The 17,858-nt window shown below is 42.2% G+C and overlaps 1 protein-coding gene across 2 annotated transcripts in view; it reads right to left on the reverse strand.

Moving 5' to 3' along the window:
• Window positions 1–17,858, reverse strand: part of KATNB1 (katanin regulatory subunit B1) — a 1,167,103-nt gene that overhangs the window by 368,940 nt on the left and 780,305 nt on the right. For both annotated transcript variants that reach the window (XM_044081511.1, XM_044081512.1), the window contains one exon: window positions 17,421–17,471. In XM_044081511.1, coding sequence (XP_043937446.1) covers window positions 17,421–17,471 — 51 coding nt within the window. The remainder of the gene's footprint in view (window positions 1–17,420; window positions 17,472–17,858) is intronic.

Below are 17,858 nucleotides of genomic sequence, written 5' to 3' on the forward strand. Positions count from 1 at the left end.
TGTTCTAGATGCCTTACAACTAAACTGCACATGAAACAAAACAGTTCTGAAGTACCCAAAAAAGTGTACAGGGGAAGGAGAAAACTTGCTGTGAACTCAGATGAACTAAGATGATTAAAAGAGCCAAAGTAACCATCAGTTTTCTTAAAATGTAATTCATGATGAACATTCTGGGGAGAACAAATGTCTTATTACAGCCTTAAAAATGTCCAGGCCTGGCCAGTATTCTTCTTCTTCAGTACATCCCAAATTAAAACCTACATTCAAGTGATAAAAAACTTACTAAGTATGACCAACTTCAGCAGGTGACACAATCTTCTCATCTCATGTCTTTACATGTGGAACTTTCCACTCCCTCTAAGATCAGACAATCACTTAAAGAGAATGAAAAGCAGCACCTTATGGATATTTGATCTTGCTCCACCCTCTGGCTAGATTAATCTACTTCCTTTCTCAATACTACTTAACTCTATCTACTCTAAATCTGTTGTACTTGGTCTTGCTCTTACTCTATCCCCCAGCTAGAATAATATACTTCTCTCCCTCAGTACTACCAAAACTATATCTTTCCTACATAGCTAGTATCAGGTGAGCAAAATATGTAATATTAATCATCGTACCTTTGTCCTTTCTCAACTATGATTAACTCAGCTATGATATGCTCTCCCTGTGTAATTAACCCAAGTATTAGTTCACAGTTCCTGCTCATCTTTAATCTACTATATGAGGTGTATATTGTCAAGCCTCACATACTTTGTCATTGCTCATGCATATTGTATTTTGTAAAGTGTAGCACCTCCCCCAACTGGCCTCTGCTGAAAAGGACCCTGATAAGCTGTACCATCTCAGTAAATAAATGTAAATAAATAAATACTGTATACATACAAACTTCAGAGATTGGCTCCACAGCTTTAATCTAGCATGTTGCTTGACAAGACGTGCACAGGAGGAAGTGTTCCAGAAAGCAGACCTGATACCGACTGCAGAGACTCTACAATCAATGAATGTCTTTCTGAATAGTTAGCAACATCAATAAAAATGTTTTTGAGAAGAGTTTCTAAAGTTAACAACTATCAGCAGGAAATGTTGAAGTAAAAAGCTGAAAAAGCATATCAAAGCTAAGCTAAGAATCAGTCCGGGGCAAATTAGTTGGAAAAGAGATAGTGGTGGTCTAGCAGCAGAAACATTATGAGAGAAAACTGAAAACACTAGCAATAATTCAAGAGTCGTACTGCAGCAGTAAAGTGCAGGAGGGCTTGCTGAAGTTCTAAGTACTACAAGTACAATCTTTAGAATAGCAGAGCTGCACTTGTGAAGGTAAACTATTGTTTCCAAGGCTGCAATACTTCACAGTACTCGCCCTAACATGAATGGAGCAGCAACACTAGATAAGCATTTAGGGGACCATAAAACTTACAGCCATACACACTTTTAGGAAGACACACACACATTCTTGCCAACCTTCTTAAACACTTAGTATTTAATGCACAATGATCTCAGAATTAGTCTATATAAGAAGCACGGTGGGGTGCTGGGAAAACATGATTAAAAGGTTTTTCAGCGAGCTGTGGACTCGGGCTATATTTTTTTAGAATTATAGTTTAATTTGTAAAGTACTAGGACTCTCAGAATTAGGTCTTAACTTACAAAAGGGTAAGAAAGTACAGAAATACAAGCAATTGGGAATTAGCTACAGTCAGGCATCCATTCATCAAGAATAAGTTCCAGAAACCCACTGAGCAGAACAGCAAGCAATAAGGCAGTCTTCCATGTACAGTGTTGCAGAGAAGCTGAAACTGCAGACTCAAAAGGAGCCTGGATCAATTTTTTCCAAAACAAAATTAAGGTCCCAAGGAGGAGGAATAGGCTTCTTTGGGGGCCTAAGATGTAGGATGCCTTTAGGAAATGTTTGTCCTCAAAACAAGAAGCCAAAGGAGGATTCAAGGGCTGAAAGGCAGAAATGGTTGACAAATGGGCCTTTACAGAAGAATAGGCCAAGAGAGACTTGAGAAACTCACACAACTAGAAGAGAACCAGAAAGACCCCCACTGAAAAAGGATCTTGGTTATGAGCATGGCACCAGGCAGAAAACCTTCTCCATTCGGACATACAAGATTTTCTGGTTGCAGGTTTTCTTGTGTCCTGTAAAACCCTGAGCACATCTTCAAAATACAGGTGCCTAAAAGGGATCAAAACCCTATCACCCACAGTGTCAGTTGAAGAGTAGACAAAGTAAGCACGGATGAATTACCCCTTGCCCTGTGTGAGGAGGTCTAACCAGTGAGATAACTTGTGGTGATTGCCCCTGGCTAGATGCATCAAGAGGCAGAAGCAGTGATGTCTTGGCCAAAAGGGAGTCACTAGCAAGAATTTTGGGAGTCCAGCTAAATCTTCTGCAGGACTCTTGGAAGTAGAGAAAGGGGAGGGAAGGCATAAAGAAACATCCCTTTCCAAAGAAAAGAAATGGAATCCATCTCCCATGCCAGATGACAAGGCACCCTGGAACAGAACAGAACAGAAGGAGCTTGCGTTTTGGACCTGCTCAAGGAGTCTGCCATTGGGAAAGGAATACATACTGGCTGGAGAGTTGGCTGATAACTGGTAGCCAGCCTGCAAAGAAGGTAAGGCTTTGTGGCTCTCCTTCTTGCTGACATACCACGTCACTGTGGTTTTGTCTGTGTAAATCTTCAGGGGTCCTGGAGAGAGCACGGGGATGAAAAGCTTGAAGGGCCAGAATCAGAGCCGTCATCGCTTTGACATAGATATGGTTTGATTTCTGATGGGGGACCAGAGATCTTGAACTTTCAGGTGAACACAGGAAGCCCCTGGCCTCATGTCTAAGACACCGGTAAATGGCTCTTGAGAAGGAATTAGAGGCTGAAAGGGCAGGCCTGTGTTGAAGGCAAGTTGCTGAATTCACCACTTGAATTCCCACTTGAGAATTCAAGAATTCTTGAATAATGAATCACTTACATCGATGGTAGTCCACTGAACACAGAAGGCGTCATAAGAGATCTGGGAACACAGGTTGTCAGCAACCTTTCTTTTGACCACCACATTGCCACTGTGGTCAGAAAGTCCTTCTATGTGGCACATCTCATTACTAAGGGTTTTGCATCCAGGAAGAAGGAGGTCATTGTCTCTCTCTCTACTCTTCTCTCATTAGGCCAATCATTGAGTACAATGCCCCATTTGGCATGTACCTCACTAGACACCTGCAACAACTGGAAAGGCTGCAAAAGTACCCCACAAAGAGGATCCTAGGCCTTAAACACTTGTCCTATATAGACAGACTCAAAAAACTCCAACTATTCTCTATCTCATATCGCCTACTTAGAGGCGATCTCTGCCTGACTTACAAAGCCATGTCTGACCCAGCTCTGCTAGAAATGCTACATCTAAAGAAATCCCAATCCCTCCACACTACATGCTCCAGAGACCTCAACTTTATTACCACAATCAACAGAACAAGCTAGAGGGACAGGTTCATAACCCAGAGACTGCCCATGCTATGGAATGGACTTCCCATACATGTCAAGCGGAGTGTCTCACTGGCCCTCTTCAAAAGAAATCTTGATGAGTGGATGGGAAATAGAAAATTCACCTTGGAGATCACTCCAGTGGCTCTACTTGACAGAGGTACTGGGAACTAATGTCGGGCGGCACGATGCCAGGGTAATCCTATGGGCTAGGCTTGCAAAGGCTCCAGGGCCATTAGCCTAGTACACACCTATGAATCTACGAGACAAGCAAGGAGAAGCACAGTGAAATCCAGAGGGTGTCAATGCTGTAGCTATAGGGACTTGAAGCACCACTGGAGCTTCCGCGTATGTAGTCTGGAATGGAAGAACTGGAATAGAAGAGACCATGAATCCTAAGGTCTGAAGAAACTCTCTGGCTGGATTGACAAGCAGAGGAAGGAGAGACTGAAAGAAAGCTGTCAAACACAAAACTTTTGGAGGTGGAAGACAGGTCAACATTGGCACTGTCTGAATCCTGCAGCCTAGATACACATGATCCTGACAAGGAGTCAGAATAGACTTTTGGAAACGGAAGTGAACCCCAGACTTTGGAGGAAAGAGATGGTTCATAGGTTGGTACTAGCCTATTGGCACTAGGGCCTATACAAGTCTAGCCATAACAATTCCCTGGCTATTTCTTCCCACACTATTTACTTCCCTGGACCCCTGTCTAGCAGGGCGACTGATGTGATCCCCGGGGTGAATTTCCTTTCTCCCATCCAATCGTCAAGGTTTCCTTTGAAGATGGCCAAAGAGGTGCTCTTGCTTGACATGTATGGGCAGTCTATTCCAGAGTCTGGGGAGTCTCTGGGTCATGAACCTATCCCTCCAGTATGTTTTGTTTATTGTGATAACAAGGTTTAGATCTGAGGGATTGGGATTTCTTTAAGTGTAGCATGTCCAACAGCTCTGGGTTTGACATGGCCTTGTATGTTAAGCAGAGATCGATCGCCTCTGAGTAGACGATATGCGACATAGTATAGCTGGAGGTTTTTAAGGCAGTCAGCATAGGGCATCTGCTTTAGGCCTGTGATTCTTTTAGTGAGGTATTTCTGCGGCCTTTCCAGTTGTTGCAGGTGTCTTGAGAGGTGCATACCAAACGCGGCATTGTATTCTATAATGGGTCTAATGAGGAATGAGTACAGTGGGACAATGACCTCCTTTTTTCTGGATGAAAAGCCCTTAGTGATGAGGTGTGCCACATAGAAGGATTTCCTGACTGTTGTGGCGATATGGTTATCGAAGGTGAGACCACTGTCCACCTGTGTCCCAAAGTCTCTTATCACACTTTCGGTGTTTAGTGTACTGCCACCTATGTGGTAATTCATGGGTACATGTTTTTTCTCAAAGGGGATAACTATACATTTCTTGTCATTTAGCTTCAGCCCATGGCTCTGGCACCAAGCATCTGTTTCTGTAAGGCCCTTTTGTAGAGTATCCACATCATTTGGAGATTCAATAATGGCTCCCAGTTTGTAGTCATCTGCAAACTTTGTTAGCCACAGTCCTTTAGTATTGGCCTGTACTTCAGAGAAGTAGATGCCAAACAAGAGCAGTCGCAGGACTGAACCCTGAGGTATTCCACTTGTCACTTGTCTAGAGACGGATTTGGAGTCAGCTACTTTTACAGAGTGGGTTCTGTCAGTAAGCCAGTTGGCAACCCATTGAGTGACATAGGAATTAGTGCCCAGCTTAGTAAGTTTATCTATGATTCCAGAGAGAGGGATGGTGTCAAAGGCCTTGATGAGGTCCAGATAGGCTTTGTGGACCGCCTTACCCTCGTCCATGGCTCTGGAGACTGATTCAAAGTCGTCAATCAGGTTCAGGAGACAAGATCGGCCCATCACGAACCTCAAACTGGGTGAGGTCCAGTGTTTGAAGATTGCCAATGTCTTTGTTTATAAGTTCCATGATAATACGTTCCATGGCCTTGCAGATAAGGCTTGTCAGACTGATGGGATGGTAGTTTCCGGGATCCAAGGTGGATTCCCCCCTTGTGGATTGGGATAACTGTAGCTCTGCGCCACTCAGTGGGCACGAAACCTGAGGTCAGGCTATGATTAAACATGACACTTAGGTGAGGTGCCAGTTCATATTGTAGTTCATGTAGTACACAGCCCGGGATGTCATCTGGTCCCATGGATGCTGTATTCTTGGCTTTAGAGAGTGCGTTTTGTACCTGTGTGGCCGTTATTACTGGAATTTGGCAATCTTCCGGTATTGGGATGGGCCATTTAGGGGGTGAGTGGGCGGTGAAGTTGGCACTGAATCGATCTGCCAGGATATTGGCAATATCCTTCGGATCAGTATATTTAATGCCATTCTGTTTTACCTCAGAGCAGATCTGAGCATTGCCATTTAGATTCTTGACATAGTTATAGAATGCTTTGTGGTTGTTTTTGGAATCTTTGGCAATTTTATTTTTGTAACTAGCTTTGGAGGATTTTATGAGGCATCTCAGTTTCTTATTGAGGCTAGTAAGGGAGTTTTTTGCATCCTGGGAATTTCCTCTTTTCTGCAAAAGTTTCTTCCTTTTGTTGTAAAGTTTGTTTATGGCAGGGGACCACCATATTGGCTTCCTGTTTTTGGATGAGAGCATTTTGGTTCTATTTGGGATGGCACGATTCATGCATGAGTGGATGTGTCATACAGTGCCTTAGTGTAGGATTCAGCAGTTGAACTTTCAGTTCCCGTCTGCATGGGTGTCATGAAGTTTGTCACTTCTGACTTGAGTAGCATGAAGTTGGCTTTGGAGAAGTTTTTTATGGTGGTTTCTTTACGGGGGGGTGGGGGTGGGATGTGGATGTTAAGGGTGATTAGCTTATGGTCAGACCTGACTAACGAGGGGGTGACCATAGGTATGGAGCATTGATTTCCCATGTTGGTAATGACCAGGTCTAGGATATTGGAGCCCCTGGTGGGACTATGGATTAGTTGATCCAGGGTGTTTGAATTTTTGAATTCCAAGCACCGTTGCGCAAAGGTGTTGGGACATGAGTAGTTTTCCCAGTTAATGGCAGGGTAGTTAAAATCACCCAGTATTATATGTGAACACTAGTCCTACAACAAAGGGTAGCAAAAGGAAAGAAAGCCAGATGAGATCCTGTCCAAGGAAGAAATAAAGAAGTTATGTTCTCCCCATAACGTTCCATGCTTGTTGTCCATCTCGCCATTCATTCTTATTGGTTGGGTTTGGAGCTGATCCTCAGCTCCGACTTGGCCACATACTATAGCTCTAAGTCTTTCCCTTGGCTCGTGGCTGAACAACTATCCCATCATGCAGTGTGTGATTCACCAGATCTTGTTTGCTTCTACACATAGTCATATGTGAACACTAGTCCTACAATAAAGGATAGCAAAAGGAAAGAAAGCCAGAGGAGCACCTGTCCAAGGAAGAAATCCTCCAGGTTCTTTACGAGTCTTAGGCAGGGAGAAGGTGGGAGGGATCATAAGAATGAATGGCGAGATGGACAACAAACATGGAACGTCATTGTGAGTACATAACTTCTTTATGTTATCCTATCTCGCCTTCATTCTTACTGGTTGGGACAGTATCCCTAGCACTATATTCCCAAGGTGGCTCAAGGGAGTACACTTTTCAGCAGAGTGGAACCAAAGGAGGCCCTGTCCCTGGAGGCCAAATCCACTTTGGAATGAGTGATAAATGTGTAAAGTGCTGTCCACGTAGCAGCGGCATAAATATTATACATTGATAGTTTAGCTTGGTAAGCAAAAGACGTTGTCATAGCCCTAGTAGAGTGACCTTTGACTTTGAAAGGTAGTTGTCTGTTATTAGAATTGTAAATAAAGGTAATACAATTTGAGAGCCAGTTTGAGAGTGAGACTTTAGAAACTGGCATGCCTTTTTTTTACTTCTGAAAATGAAACAGACAACTGATCAGACTTCCTGAAATCTTTGGTTCTGTGTAAATAGAAATGAAGCTGTCTATGCACATCTAACTGATGTAGCTTATATTCTGCCTTGTTGCCATGATTAGAGAAAAACACTGGCAGCTCAATAGATTGGTTTAAGCTATGTTGTGAACACACCTTAGGTAAAAATGATGGGTTTGTCTGGAGAGATACCCTATGCTTATGGAAGAGTAAATAAGGAGGTTTGACTGATAAAGCTTGCAATTCCGAGACTCTTCTTGCAGAGGTAATAGCAGCTAAGAAAATCATTTTCCAAGACAGAAATTTGAGGTCACAAGATGATGAGGGTTCAAAAGGGGGCAAGGTCAGATATGTTAGAACAAAATTCAAGTCCCATGGCAAGAGTGGTTCTTTAATTGGGGGGGTCTTAATAAACAGGTACCTTTAAAAAGGCTTTACATAATCTGTGTCATTAAGTTAGAAGTTCCGTCTCCTATATGAAAATTAGAAATTGCAGCTAATTGCACCTTGATAGTAGCTGCCGCTGAACCTTGTTGAAAAAGCTCTGACAGGATCTCAAGAATAGAACAGATCAGAGCAGAAAGGGGATCAATGTTTTTACTCTGAGCTCAGAGTGAGAACCTTTTCCATTTGCTAGGATATAGCTTCCTAGTTGTAGCTTTGTGAGTGGATACCAGGATGTGTTTAACTACTGGTGTAAAATTGTGAAGCCTGACTAAGTTGGGAACTACAGCAGCCATGCTGTCAAATTGAGGGTTTGGAGGGAGGGGTGGTGGGCTCCCAACATATGAGTGAGAAGGTCTGGAACTGGGTCCACACAGTCCATGGTTCCTCCGGAAGATGTGGCCAGAGGAAGGGAAACCAATCTGACGAGGCCAGTATGGAGCGATGAGAATCATCCCGCTTCCCAATGACTAGGCTTTTTGCATGACTTGTGGTATTAGGGGGGGAATGGAGGAAATGCATACAGCAGTCCCGAGGGCCAATCGTGAGCAAGATCATCCCTGGGTAACTTCCCCAGAGGGGGTATTAGGGCAAAATAGCTGCTGCATTTGGCATTCATTGAAGTGGCAAATACTTTGCAGCAAGGCTGACCCCATTTCTGGCATATCCTTTCTGCTATCTCTTTCTTTAGAGACCACTTGTGAGGCATCAGAATTGCTCTGCTTAGCCTGTTTGCTATCACATTGGATTTCCCCGGGATGTGCACTGCTATCAGAAAATGTTGAGAAGAGATTGCCCATTGCCATACTCTGACTGCCTCTTGGCAAAGGGGGTAAGATTTGGTTCCTCCTTGTTTGTTTATGTACCAAACACCCAACATATTGTCTGACTGAATTGTAAGTGTTCCTAGTGGGAGAGAGTCCTGAAGTGCTTGCAATGCCAAGAATACTGCTCTCATCTCTAGGACATTGATATGCAATTTGGTATCAAATGGGTCTCGTGTTCCTGCCAAGTGCCTTGGACCATCCTCCCCAAATAATGCCCCCCCCCTATCTGTGAGGCATCCATGGTCACTGTTGCCAGAGGTTGTTGTGGAGTAAAGGGTCGACCTGATGTGACATGACTGGAGAGGAGCCACTATCTTAGATCCTTCTTGCAAGACTCTGTAATTCTGATCTGGTGGGACATGGGAAGTTCTTGTAAGGACCACTGAGAAAAGAGAAGCCACTGAAGAATTTGCATGTGCATCCTGGCTAACAGAACTAGGGTTATCGTTGATGCCATCGTCCCTAGAACTTTCAGGACTGTTTTCACTGTTACTTTTGTCTTTGGCAGGAGATCAGAAATTTGCTGTCTGAGTACCAAAACTCTTACTGCAGGTAATTTTGCTATCATGGAGATGGTGTCTAACTCTGCTCCTATAAAGGTAATATGTTGACACGGCAACAAGGCAGATTTCCCTAAGTTTATTGTTATCCCTGAGAACAAATTTGTAGGGTTTCATCTCTGGACTGTTGTAGTAAATGCTTGGTGGTGGCAGTCAGGAGTCAGTCGTCTAGATACAGAAACACCTAGATTCCTAGTCGTTTCAAGTGAGTCATGGCTACTGCCATAAATTTGGTGAACACTCTGGGGGCTGTAATAAGACCAAAAGGCAGAGCTCGAAACTGATAATGACTGGCTCCCAGCTGGAAGCATAAGTGACTCCTTGATGCTGTCCATTTTTATGTGGTAGTACGCATCTTGGAGGTCTACTGAGCACATCCAATCATCTTTCCCTAAAAAGGGAAGAACTGACTGCAGTGTCTCCATTCGGAACTTGGACTTCTTTATGGAATCCTTTAGTTTGCTGAGATCCAATATGGGTCTCCAGTCCCCTGTTCTTTTTGGCACTAAAAAGAATCTTGAGTAAGTTCCGAATCCTACTTGGTCTGTGGAGACTTTTTGGTTGACTCTTTTGTCTAGCAACTTTTGAATCTCTATAGTAGCCTGTTCCTTTAGACTGGGTGGAACATCCAGGATCCTTTGGAGCTGTGGGAAGGGAAGGGAGAAGGGAATGTAATAACCTCTGGATATTACACTTTGTACCCACTTGTCTTTTGTGATATCGGGCCAGGCTTCTGGGTACAAAGATAATCGCCCCTTGACTGCCTCCACAATAGGACAGACTGGCATCCTTTCAGGAGCACTGAAAGGGTCGGCCGCGAATGGAATCATGGTCACTCTGATTTTGCCTCGTGGATGGCGTCTACCATTATTGCCTCCTCCTCTGACCCTGGGAAAGGATTCACCAGATGCGTCCTGAAAAACTCCCTAGGATTTCTTGAACCACATTTTTCCACCTTTCTGACCTTTAGGATAAGGTCTGGAAGGGATGGAAAAATGCACCCCAACAGCAAAGAGAGTCTTCCCTTCCTGCTCACATTTGGTGAGTGTGTGCTTGACTTTTGGTCCAAAGAGTGAGGAACCACTGAAAGGGGTGTTGACAAAGGTGGAAGGTTCCGAAAAATTACACAAGCGCATCCAGGACTGCCTTCTTAGGGAAACTCATGAAACCACTGCCCTGCTCGCGCCATCCACTCCATAGGAAATTAGCCTCATGGATGAGTTAACTATGGAATTTAAGGTGGATAGCGGAGAGGTCACTTTGAAACCCCTGCAGCTAGTGAACCTTGTAGAGTATCTCCTAACTCCTTCAAGAGATCTCTTTGTAGCCTAGTGAAGTGCATAATGTAGCTCAGCGATCGAAGGGTAAAAGTCGCTGACGAGAAAATACACTTCCCATATTTGTCCATCGTTCAAGACTCCTTGTTCAGTGGATGGACAGATGAGGACGTTAGAGTTCCTTCTTGGTGGCTGCTGCCACTAGCATAGCATCAACAGGGACGTCTTTAGTAAGAAATTTTTTTTCCGCTGGAGCTTTTATGAATTTATTTGGTCTCCCAGGGACCAGTTCCATAGTGTCTGGTGACTCGCACCTTTCGACTAACCAATTCCATTAGTTCATCAAAAGGCAGACACCCAGGAGGCTGAAGGTTGATATCCGATGGTCTTCAGATATACCGACTCCTCATCAGAAGGGTTAATGGACTTCCAGCTGCCTCTCTGCTTCAGGATTTCTAAGATATCTGCAAAGGAGATATCTTCAGAGGGCAACCGTGGGGACCCTTCTGACTCCTCGAGGTCAGTGTCTGAGGTGACGGACTCATCAGGTGAGTCCAGATGCTTCCTCTTGCATGTTTTCTTCCGAAGAACCTCCTCAAAAGGGTATTCTGGGGAGGTCTCAGGAGAGTGGGACTCACCCAATGGGGTTACCTGAGGCTCCGAATCTCCACTGTCCTGAGGTTGGGATGGTGTCGAGACAGACGCCAGTGCCTTAGGGGGAAGACTACCAGTACCCTTGTGTAGAGCTGTAGGAGGGGACTGCACACTCCTCATCAGCTCGAAAGCAGGTCCCCCTGGCTCCGAGGATGCCTGCCGTTCCGAAGAAATGGAAGGAATCCCTGGCTCCAATGAGACCGGCTCCGATCCCAATGTAGGAGCCAAGCTCACCCGTGCCGAAGCCAAGAGGGGTAAGCTCAGAACTGAGGAGACTCTGGTCTGAGTGTCCCCCCAGAACAGACCAAAGAGCTTCAGCTCCTAGACATCTCAGAAGGCACAGAGGGTGTCAGAGCAGACAATGGTTCTGAAATCTCCTGGATGGGTCTCGGGACCAAAGGTTCTACATCAAACGGTACTCAGCACTCAGGCTCCAAATATCTAGCTTGGCTCAGAAGAGGAATAGTCATGGATTTAAAGAGTCTTAGATGGCTCCAGAACTGGTTGGGTCAGAGCCAAAAACAATTTGGCCAGTGTCGACCACTTCAGAAGTCTGGGCACCACCCTATCCACATCATCGTCCGATAAACTCCTAGAGGACCTGGAGGAAAGGGTTGATGAGCGAGATCTCTCTAATATGGCAGATCTTAAGGTAGGGGAGACCAGTAAAAACTCAGTGGACTGGCTCCAAAAGCTAGTCTCTTTCGGCTCCAAAAGCTGTAGAGCTGAAGGACTTGACTTGTCCAATTCAATGATCTCTCTTGGTTCAGAGTCCTGTGGAGCCAAACAGATTGATTTGTCCGAAATTTTCAATACTTTTTGAGGTGGCTCCGAATGAACAGATGAGGAGGAAGAGGAAGATTGTCTCTTTGTAAGTTTGTCACCCCTTGAAGAAGGGGACTTAGGTTTAGAGAAGCTACTCTGGCTTTCTAAGGCTTCAGCAAAAGGAGTTTTTAGGAGCCCTCTGACTATCAACTTGTTCTTCCTTTCCTGCAAAACACAGGAAATGAAAGAGTGACAGAAAGTACATGACTCCTGCAGGTGAATGGTCCCCAGACAATAAACGCATACACTATGCCCATCAGTTAGGGACATTTTTTTGTGGACATTTCTGACACTTTTTAAAGCCTGATGGATTAGGTTCCTTCTTCCGTAGACATCATGAGAAGGAAGCACAACTACCAATACTATAAATGTAAAGCACTAACGACACAAAATACAAAAGGTGGGAAAAAACTAACACACCCAAAAAAAAAAAAAAGGAAAAAAAAAATTATATATATATATATATATATATATATATATATATATATATATATATATATACACACACACACACACACACATACATACATATAAATATATACACACACACACACACATATACATACACACACACATATATATATATATATATATACACATATCCTATATCACACTAAAATAATAAAACACAACACATCTATTTGAAGAATATATATCAAGAAGAAAAATACAGCTCTGACCTCTAAGTTAAATGGGCTCTAGGCCCTCTAACTTAAATGGACCTAGCACAGCTATAAACAAGGGAACAAAATTCAGTTAAACCCTCTAACTTAAGCGGGTACTTGGCTCTCTAACTCAAACGAGCCAAGAATCACAGACAAGGAAAATACACACTAAACAATGGTTCTACAGTAAAGTTCTTGATGGGATAGAAAGAAAACAGGCCTTGTGACTACAACGACGGCCAACAAAGCAACAAACACAGTAGAGCAAGATTAAACAGCACATGCAGAATGACATCAGAGAAACTATCTATATAAAGAATCTATCACTACTTGTAGACAAAAAACAATTAGCCAAGGAGAAGAGCATCCAATCTTGTTGAGCGGCAAACGAGATCTGGGGAATCGCACACTGCATGATGGGAAAGTTGTTCAGCCACAAGCCAAGTAAAAGACTTCAAGCTATAGTATGCGGCCGAGTCGGAGCCGTGGATCAGCTCCGAACCCAACCAGTAAGAATGAAGGCGAGATAGGACAACATGACATCAAAAGTTATTACAACTGACTTTCCAAAATGTGACTGTTTATGTCTTCAGGTAGATTCTCAGATAATACTAGTCATGGCACCTCTGAAATCAGCACCAACTGCATCCCAAAAGCTTTGTGAATTGAAAGCAATGTTGCATCAATGATTGACATCTTTAGTACCAAATGCTCTAATAGAAAACAAATATGAAACTAAAATTGGCTCACCATGGTCAAAACAATAGAGCTATGTGCTAAACATCTGTATTGCCACACAGTTCAACAGCTTTGCTGCTGCTTTCATCTGACAGCTTGGTTCCATCTTACCAAACGTCTCCGAAAACTTTCTTGCAATAAAACACACTTGTAAATAACCACTCTGATGGCTTACAAGTGGACTTAGCACCTTCTGTCTAGCAAACCACTAGATCACCTCATTCACATTTCTCAAGAACTTTTGCAGACATTTCAAATATACATTTAAAACCCTGGGATAGTGGATTACTGCTTCACCTTAATATCATCTGCAGCCATACTACTTACCTATATTAGGTCAAATGACAACTTAGACTACAGCTCACGTTTTAAATTTGTGTCTTACGATCCTAATGGTGAGCTCCACAAGTTTAATCTGAGGAGTACATGGGTTAACTTCTAAACTCAAACTAGAGTAATAAATGGTAGTTAAGGCTGACCGCAATCTATGCCACCACTACAGCTCTTTCATAAGGGTGTGCATTAAGAATAACTATGATACAGCGGGTGGATATTTTCACTTCACAGGTACATGAAGTAACAATATACCTTACTTATGTAGGCAGTCCGACACTGGGAACCATATATGGGTGACTGAAGACATGTTGCTCCAGGCCTTGAGGAATGCCCTTGGGCTGAACACTTTCTGCTTTGATACAAGTAATACAAAAATATATCTGACACAGCCTGTCATGGGGCAATGTCATTAGGAAGAATATGGTGCCCAAGATGGCCTTCAAAAATCATTGTTTGAGAGGGAAGTAGGTTGTTTTTTGACAAATGAGGAAGATAACCAGGTTCTGAAAGCAATCCAGAGCTTGCTGTACTGCAAGTTGTAAACCTTGGATGGAGACAACTTGAAAGAAAATGTCAGGCTGACAATGGTACACATGAATACCATTGTCTTAGGTGAGTAAAAACTGAAGAGCTGGCATGCATGACATAGCATAAAGGCCAAAAGACAAAGAAGTGAACTGCCAAAGGGAATCCTCCTCTGAATCAGAGAAACTGTTTGTAAGCCTTACATATAGATAGCACATGCAATTAAAATATCATAAAGATGTTGACTTTTTTTTTTCTAAAACTGTTAAACTTTGTGAACTCCAAAATAGGACTCCATCAAAAACTCTTTCTTCTGTGGGACTAGGAAGAATCCTGAATAATCCCCTTTCAGTCGCACAGTGGATGATGAATTATGAGGTAGCAGTAAGTGTGCTTACTCTCCTGGTATAAAGTTATAAATCACAGGACCACTACTGAATAAAATTCAGTGGTGCAGCTTACTCATATAACCATTCCAACCCACCTGGCTGTGGTGGTTATGTGACACCCGTGGTTTGAAAACTGCAAATCTTCCTCTTAAAGGAAGGCATGGGATGGAAGAAACCATACGAAAAAGATGATGGGGTAGAATGTCAATGAATGTTACTACCACTTGTATCCTAGAGAGAGGTCCTTGTTGCAGGGATTGCTGAAGCTTGGATTTCCTGTCCTGATGTTGATTTTGTCTTTTCCTGGGCGCTCTTCTAGAAGTGAGAGCCCTATAATTGAGTCATGCAACATGAAAAAATACAGCGAGTCTCAAAACTCAATGTAATACTGTTTAGGCATTTTTGCACAGTGGCTATGACCCAAACCAACAAGGAGCACTGTACCTACTACACTCATGTTAGTCATACGTATTAAATGTGTGACCACTGCACTTTGCCACAAGGGGAATAACCAAGGTACTATAGTCCAAGACTTAGTATATACCATTCCCCTCTTATCCTTGTAGACTTGCTGTTTCAAACATCACACCTACAGTTCTCGATTGTCAAAAGGAACCCTTTGTCTAGTTTACTAGTAATAAAAAGGCCAATACTTACATAGCACAGGGAATATTTACAGTCATAGTATGGAATAAATATTTACTGTCTCCATGGTCTTGCCAATTTTGCCCTTTTCCTAGCAGCTTTTACAAAAGCATTTCTGGATAGACCCGTATTAAAAAAATACTTTGGGCAATCCTGGACACCATATCCTCCCTAATGACCCTGCCACACAACTGATTCTGTCAAATGATGGGTTTTTTTATTGCAGAAAGGACATTTCTTAAGGCCTAAATATTTAGGAAAAATGGAATGTTAGACAGAATGACAACAGGCTTAGGTTCAACAATCTTCAGTAGCTTTGCAAAGCAGTTTTGGGAGTATAGAAATCGCTAATGACCCACTTGTGCTCTTTCATTACTTCTGAAATTCACTCAACACAGACAGTCTCAAAGGACAGCCAGGTAAACAGGGAATCTTCATTCACGACGTCAATGTCAAAGTTAAAAGGTGAGATAATATTAACTACCATAAGCCATCAATTACTCATATTCTTCAGAACTTGAGTAGAAGAAGGGATGGATGCCTTGTTGCCTTTTTCAGCAATAGTGGTACCACAACTGAAAGAATTAGCTTAGCAGAAGTTGATAAGGAGTAAGTAGGCTACTTTAACAAATTAAAATATTCCTGCAAAAATATTTCTATAGTCAGAGGAATTTCAAAGGATTACTCACTGATGTTCAGGAGACCAAAGTACAATACAAAGATATCTAAGTAGTGGTCATTTACATACTGGACACCTAAGCTCAATAAACTACAATCGGCCTAGCTGTGAGCATCAAATCTGGTCCCCACACCTCTCAAACACAACAGCTCAAGCTTCACACATTTTGAAAGAGCAGAAATCCAATAAGTCTCTGAACAAGTAAAAAAAAGTGAACAGGAGTAATATCTTTTACCATCACCAGATACCTGGGTACTAATGTCGAGAATGGAAGAATTCTGGTTTGAAATCCAGACACTAACAGCACTGAGCTGCATTTCAACTACCAATGCAGGTCCTGAAGTCTATTGCAACTTCAGTGCTTCTCCCTTCTGGAACACCCAGTTAAGACTGTGTTAGTGGGAAGGATGCTAGTGGACGTTAAGCAGAATTTGCATTATGATGTATGGAATGAGTCTTTGCACTACCAGCCATCAGGGGAAGTTGTCTTAGTTAGAACAGGTCTGGTTCTTTGTGTCATTAACACCTACTACTACAGAGTACCCAGTGAAGGATTATTTTTATGAAAATATCTTACATTTCCTTTTACCATTAAATTACTTTTCTCTAACTAAAGCATCCTTAACAGATGAAGAACACCCCATGTAAAAGCTAATCTCTTACACTCTAAATAAACATGTAATGGGCTCCCTTATTTAAAATCCTCATAGCAAAACTTGTATAATCTTTACAATCCTTTGTGTTGTGAATTTCTACTAAAGAGAACAATGAAAGTAAAGGTATTTAAGAGAAAGATAATGACTGCAAAGTACCAGATGGCAATCTTTTCCTGGGAACATCACAAGAAATAGTACAATACTATCAAAGCATAAAAATAATCTCTAACGTACAAGATAATGCACAAAAATAGAGTGCTCAGTACTGTCAAAGATCAAGACCTAGTAGGAAAGGACCGACAAGCTTGTGAAGTAAATCAGAATGACAATTGTCAGGTGGGCAAGAAAAGAACAAAATATGATGCAAAGAGCACACAGTTTTACAGTCACAGGGTGATACTGGAGCCAAGCATGTCCAGGGACATACAACTGCTGAAAAAAACGTTAGGCTGGGAACAGATTTTTGCCTCCAGGTACTGTCCATTTTATTATGAATGTCTACAACAATGATAATTACAATGAACATCACCATACACTGAATAACTCAAGTTCTCTCTCAACCTACACAGCAAAGAATTTCCCGCAGTCAGTAAGGTCTATGGAAAAAATGGTCAACAGAAATAAAATAGGTAAATAATACAGTCAGTACAGAATATTTATTATGACCATTGGATTTACATAATTCTGAAGAAGTTCCAATAACAATGACAGTCTTTTAAGAAGACATTACCGTAACTGCAGATGAAAAATTTTAAAAAATACTGAAGTCAAATTTCTAAACTCACCATCTTCCGGTGGAGCTGGAAATGGCTCGTTTTTTCGTGGTGGTGTCCGTGCTGCAAAAGAACACAAATCATGATAATCCAAGAAGCAAGAAAGAACTCTGTTTTATAACTTTAAATGAAATTACTGTACTATAACAAATTATGTATTTAAGTGGCACTAAAATTACCACATCAGTGGTAAGAGGACTGTGTAGAAGATACAACTCTTCTAAAACACTTTCAATTTAAGCAGATTTTTTGACAAAACTCACAAGTTCAAGGAAGTATTAGCCAAAAAATTAATCTAGACCTTTGTTAATATATTTTTTTTAATTTCTCGCTTGTATCAAGTACAGAGACATGAGATGCATAAACTTGTTCAGTAAATAATAGTTATGAGAGTACTGAATGAATCAGACAGTTGTTTGACAATAAGCATGCGCTGAGCTGCAGTTCTGT

The sequence above is a fragment of the Protopterus annectens genome, chromosome 8.part0 (genome assembly GCF_019279795.1).
Source record: "Protopterus annectens isolate FY-2018-M chromosome 8.part0, PAN1.0, whole genome shotgun sequence".
NCBI classification, from domain to species: Eukaryota; Metazoa; Chordata; order Ceratodontiformes; family Protopteridae; genus Protopterus; species Protopterus annectens.